Source organism: Seriola aureovittata, chromosome 18 (assembly GCF_021018895.1).
Source record: "Seriola aureovittata isolate HTS-2021-v1 ecotype China chromosome 18, ASM2101889v1, whole genome shotgun sequence".
NCBI classification, from domain to species: Eukaryota; Metazoa; Chordata; class Actinopteri; order Carangiformes; family Carangidae; genus Seriola; species Seriola aureovittata.
This window is the reverse complement of record NC_079381.1, coordinates 14,951,409-14,957,500: the sequence shown is the minus strand read 5'-3', so window position 1 is coordinate 14,957,500 and position 6,092 is coordinate 14,951,409. Positions and strand designations below refer to the sequence as shown.

At 43.3% G+C, this 6,092-nt stretch overlaps 1 protein-coding gene across 1 annotated transcript in view; it reads right to left on the bottom strand.

The window, feature by feature from the left end:
- pappaa (pregnancy-associated plasma protein A, pappalysin 1a) overlaps positions 1 to 6,092 on the bottom strand; it is an 89,608-nt gene that overhangs the window by 47,507 nt on the left and 36,009 nt on the right. Inside the window, exon 10 of the mRNA XM_056404099.1 lies at positions 4,157 to 4,353. Coding sequence (XP_056260074.1) covers positions 4,157 to 4,353 — 197 coding nt within the window. The remainder of the gene's footprint in view (positions 1 to 4,156; positions 4,354 to 6,092) is intronic.

The window sequence follows — 6,092 nt, the reverse complement described above, 5'->3', positions numbered from 1 at the left end:
TCTCATTGGCAGAAGTATTCAGACTATTTGCTATGACACTTGAAATTTACCTCAGGTGCTACTCTACACCATGAAGTCCACCTGTGGTAAATTCAGCTGATTGGACGTGATGCACACACCTGTCTATATGAGGTACCACAGCTGACAATGCATATCAGAGCAAAAGAAAGCCGCCATTGAGGTTGAAGGATCTGCCTGCAAAGCTCAGAGACAGGATTGTGTTGAGTTCACATCTGCTCAGATCCAGGGAAGGCTTCAAAATTTTCTGCTGTGTTGAATGTTCCCTAGAGCACACAACCTCTATAATGGAAAAAAAGATTGGAACAACCAGGAGTCTTCCTAGAGTTGACCAAAAACCCGATGGTCACTCTGGCTAAACTCCAGGGATCCTGTGTGGAGATGGGAGAAACTTCCAGAAGGACAACCATCAGCAGTGCACCAATCTGGGGTTTAGTGGCGAGACAGAAGACTCACCTCAGTGAAAGACACGTGAAAGCCTTCATGGAGTTTGTAAAGAAGCACCTACAGGATTCTCAGACTGTGAGAAACAAGACTCTCTGGTCTGATGAAACCAAGATTTAACTATTTGGTCTCAATTCCAAGCATCATGTCTCCAGTGGTGGAGCATAGTGGTGGAAGCACCATACTGTAGGGGTGTTTTGCAGCAGCAGGGACAGGGAGACTGGTCAGGGTTGAGTGAAAGCTGATTGGAGCCAAGTACAGAGATATCCTTAATGAAAACCTGTCCCACAGAGCTCAGGACCTCAGACTGGGCTGAAGGTTCACCTTCCAACAGCCCTTATCTCTGACATTGATCCTGTCCAGTGTACGGATCTTACTATCCTTATTTAGCATCATGGTCATGACTTCACTCACTTTAAGGTTAGTATACAGAGAGTGGGTGAATGACAAAGAGAGAGCGAGTGCACTATTTAACCCCAGAGCCATTTCGGCAGCAGCTTAGTTCCTGGCAGAGTTACCTTTAAGCTTATTTATGCATGGTCACTCAAAGTTCTCAACTGTTGTGTCTTGAGAAAAGATACTATGTCTCGACATGTTCCATATTTATACCTCAGTGACTTCAAGCAGGAGAGTGAAATTATTAAAATGATTAAGTGAAATAATAGGACGATTAATCTTTTTTACCCAGCACTTTCTGACAAGGCTACAGTTTATTCACTTTTCAGACAAATGAGTGCTGATCTGAAGGATAAGAGCAAGAAGAGAAAAAAAAGTAACTACAGTACACTGTCTTCACCGATCTCCCACCAGCATTTATTTCTGCACACCAATCAGTTCCCTTGAAATGACTCAAAAACTCTGTTGTCAGATAGATTTAGTCTCAGGAATTATTGATCTGCTACCCGCAGAGGGAATACTTTTCGTTAACATACCAATGTCCAGCTATGCTCCAACACAACTGAAGTCAACTCAGTGTCAATGAGTTGGATGCTGCAAGTTCTCACCAAAGCTGACATTCGTATCATATAGAGCCTGCAACAAGGTGACCTGATGAGTCAGGTTCATACTGTTTTTCCACGCCAAATTTAAAGTACGCAACAAGTAATATATTCGGTGTTGTCTCCCTTGAATGCAGAAAAATAAGCCTTGCAGTCCAGCTGCAGTCGCCATTTCTCAATCCTCGCCATTTTAATATTGATGACAGTCATCTTAAAGTTGCCAAACAGTCTATTACGCCAACAGTTTTCTAACTTCCCGTCAAGGGCAATATGTGAGTCTGTATCAGCAAAGCCACAGCACTTTTGGCAGACAACACTGCTCAGAAAAATTGCATCAAAACCTCAATAAAGATCATAGATCAACAGTATACCATCCTAAGTAACTATGTGGATCTGAGGCTCGGACTTTGGATCTCTTGTTTGTTATCACATCAAATGCCTTTCTCATCCCTTTGCACCGACAGATCTTGAAGGTCACCCAGGAAAATCAAACCCGTTACGTAAACAATCACCCACAAACCGAGAGAGCTAGAACAGAGCACTCTAGAGAGGTAATGCAGTCCAGATTCCTTAAAAATGACTATTCGTTGGGCGATCTATGGCAGATTCCTGTGTGCCATCAAGAAAAACATCAGCAAAAACAGCAATTAAAATACCAGATGGCTAGAAATCATGAAAGATCCTTCAAAACAGACAACATCTTCGATAACTTTGTTTTGCTACTGATCAGCCACTGTGGTGTTTTATATGTTGTTCTAAAGTGGCCACATTTTAACTGGATCCACGAATGAAGTCAAGCCTATACTCGCCTGCTCTTCATCTCCAGAACCAACCCTCACATGCTTCATCTGTGGCAAGAGCCTCCAGGACAGTCGCCATAGCCACACGCATCCAATTGCAGAATTGCTCAGGACCATTGCCTGAGCGAGGATCTCAACTCAGTTATTTGAGCCTGTGTTATGTTAGCTTTATTTTCCAGGGGACTACCACAAGCAAATAAATGTGCATGACGGTGTGTGCATGTGTTTGCCAGAACACGCAGTGTTTTGGTTTTTTTGTTTGTGTGTGCGCATGCTCGAAACTGCAAGGACACAGTGTAGTCAAAGTTTATTTGGAGGTGAAGAGATGGCATTTGATGCTGCTGAAGCGCATGTTACTGGAGTGAAAACAGTGATTACATCAACATGATGTCGGTGACAGGAATGGGCTTTGAGGACACTATTTTTGATGTAACAGTCTACTTCCTGGATAGGTGACAGAATGTGTGAGAAAGTGAGAGAGACTGAAAAGGAGAGGCGGAGAGGCAGAGAGAGAGATAGTAACAAGACCGTTAGTGTTTTGTTAACCTGTGTTTGCATATTTTCCACACATGCACTTGTGTGTTCACATAGAGTGTACAGTCAGTGGCCTTGTAACGAGGTGATCTCATCACATATGACCCTTGGGGAACAGTGTGTTCTCCACAGTAAAAGTACTTTTTGTATGAACAATGTGTCCTTCACAGCAGAAATCCTTTCTTTATGGTTATATGGACATGTGCCACTGGTGTCTCATTCTTCTCAGAGAATAAAACATCTGCAATGTTGTTAGTTGGATCACATTCCTTTTTTTTTTTTTTTTTTTTGCTCAGACCAAAGCAGTGCCATATAAATATCAAATGCTTTCAATGGTGTTGGTTAATCTCCTACCTCTGTTTGCGTAAATCCTTGCCAAAGTGTTCTTGAGCAAGGCACCTGACCACAGCTGTTCGAGAATAACCAGTACATTGGCCTTGTAAAATTCATCATCAGTAGTGGGAACAAGCTCCAGTTCCAACATCACACACTTCCAACATCACACACATGCCTCAGAGAGACAAGAGACAGCACTGTCAGTGTGGAGGAGCAAAGCCTTATTAATGTTTGAACAAAAACATCTCTCCTTTGTAGGGTTAAAATATTTGTGATCATAAAATTTAACAATGGATATTGATGTCACTCTCAACATCAAAGTAAGTAAGTTAACATTTGGTTTTAATAACAAATACTCTGAAAGCTATCAAGAGACTGGACAAGTGATATAATAAATAATGGCTTTAAAGGAGATAGTATACTTCAACAACAAGCCTTAGCGTTGACCATCCATATTAGAGAGGGGATTAAATAGGATTGAGCCTAATGCACTTCTTTTTGTCCAAAGCTCTCTGTGTGTGTGTGTGTGTGTGTGTGTGTGTGTGTGTGTGTGTGTGTGTGTGTGTGTGTGTCTGTCTGTGTGTCTGTCTGTTTGTCTGTGTGTGTGTATGTCTCACCCTAATGTTTTGGGCAATCAGGCCCTCTCTGCGTTGCGACAGCAACAGATCAATGCTTCCACCGGGCTTAGGTGGAATCAATGGCTTCTTCTCTTGTCTTCAATAAGCATTACTTTAATGAGAGCAGCAAACGTCCGCACCCACCATGGGAGACATCTAATTAAATGCCCCAGTCTCTAAAATTATTTAACTGGTAAACTAGCAAAATAAGTTTTTTTTTTGTTTGTGTCGAGCAAAAATTGAAGCAGGAATACATGACTATAGCTGTATTTGGTTTTATGTCTACATTTGGAAAATTGAATGCTTGTCAACCTCTGACATGATAAATTACATCAAACTATTTTGCTTTTTTAACTGAGGGCACCTGTAATGTGCATTAGATGGGAGGAGCTGTGCATCATGGCCTTACCTTAGTAACAGCAGGGTATCCAGCAGCCACCTCACCAGAGCAGTAAGGCTTCTCCTCATGGGAAACCTCGACGGTGGAGGCCCATTGGTCCAGGAAACCACTGGGGGTGTAGAGGCCACAGTCTCTCACACCAGTCTCTCGTTCAAAGTCCTCACACACTCCATCACCATCATAGTAGTAGCACATGCTTGGCTCCTCTGCAGGTGAAAAGAGAACAGGGAAAAGCTGTAACTTCGAATAAACCACTGGATGTGTTTTTTGTGACTTTTTTAAAAGGTAAAGCGAGGATTGAGTACAGTTAATGTCAGCTGGTCAGATTCATCATAACCCCTTCCACCACATTTCTCTTCCGTGTCTAGCATGTTTTCATTTGTGCAACACCATGCAGGTGAGGTTTTACAAACTCCAACCTTTACTACCTGCTCTCCCCCCTTCTCTCATCCTTTTTTATAGAACTTTCATACCCCCTGATCCTTTGGAATACAATTTCTAACCTTATCTTTGTTATTTTGGAAGGTCAAGAGGGAGAGGACCAGATAAAAAAAAAACAGGGGAGGAAGGTAAGGGATAAAAGGTGCATGGGGGAAAAAAGAGGATAAATTCTTGAGTGTGTGAGGATCTACAAGTAGAGATGAGAGAATATGTTAAGGTCAGGAGGAAAGACACAAAAAGAAAGAATAAAAGGGAGAGAGGGATAAAATGAGCGAGAGAGACAAACACAGGGGGGGGGGGGGGGGGGGGGGCAGCGGGGGAACCAGACAAAGTCAAGAGGTAAAGAAAGATACAGCAGTAATTTTTCCAGACATCCCACCCGGAGTTAAGGTCTGGAACTGGAAGCTTATGGACTGGAAGAGAGGGGAGCAGAGCAGGGAGGTTGCCTGGGCCTCATTGCTCTCAGCTCTCAGCTAAAGCAGTGTCAGCCGGTGGGGTTCCAGTTAGGGGGAAAGGCGGCATTCTGTGCCAAGTTGGCCGGGGCCTCCTCCTCGAAATTCCAGCCCTCCCCAGCACAGCCAAAAACTCAAGTTAGTTCTGTGCTCTGCCAATGGTGAAACGAGGGGCTACTGAGGGGGCATACAGAATACGCTCCCGCCACTCACTCAGCAGGAACAGAGGCAGAGAAGAAGGGAAGGGAGCGAGACTGGGACAAGAGGAAGCTCGAACAGTGGCTCGTGAAAGCTGCAGGAGCAACAGAGCAGAGTGTGAGCTAAAGAGAGAAGAGGAGGGAAAGGATGGAAAAGGAGAAAAAGTATCGCTACAGTATTTGAATTTGGACAGGGATAGAATAAACAGATAACGGAAAAAGTGGAAAGGTGATTGAGTGCAAGAGCAAAAAAAAAAAGAGAGAGAGAGAGCTCTACAGTTGCAGAAAGAAAGAGAGTGATGAGTTGACCAAAGATGGATAGAGACAGAGAAAAGAAAGGTGCAGAGGCTGACAAAATAAACTGTACCTGTTTCGTTTGTTTGTACCTTCCAAAACTATCACTTCGGTGATAGAAATAATATGTGAATATGGCTTAAGAAAATCATATTACATTTCCTTTATGCTTTATCTGCACCTGCGTTTACTATGGCTTGAAGCCCTGTTGACACATGGCCAATGAGACTGTAATGCCAGGTGGGGTCATGTGAAAAAACTTGTCGATTTCATCAAGTCCAGATATAATTCGGCTCAGTCGTGTGAATAGCCTATTAAAGCTCATCCAAACTGTAGCACGCTGGCCCTGTTGTATACTCAGTGTCAATTCTCCATCCAGCTCTCTCTTTTACTCTCCAGCACACTGACAAGCAGGCACTCTCTCACACATACAGACAGATGGACAGAAGGTCCCGTCATTATAGTGTCAGATTTCTGTGCAAAACTACAACTATGTCAGACAGTGTCAGACTCACACACACACACACACACACACACACACACACACACACACACACACAC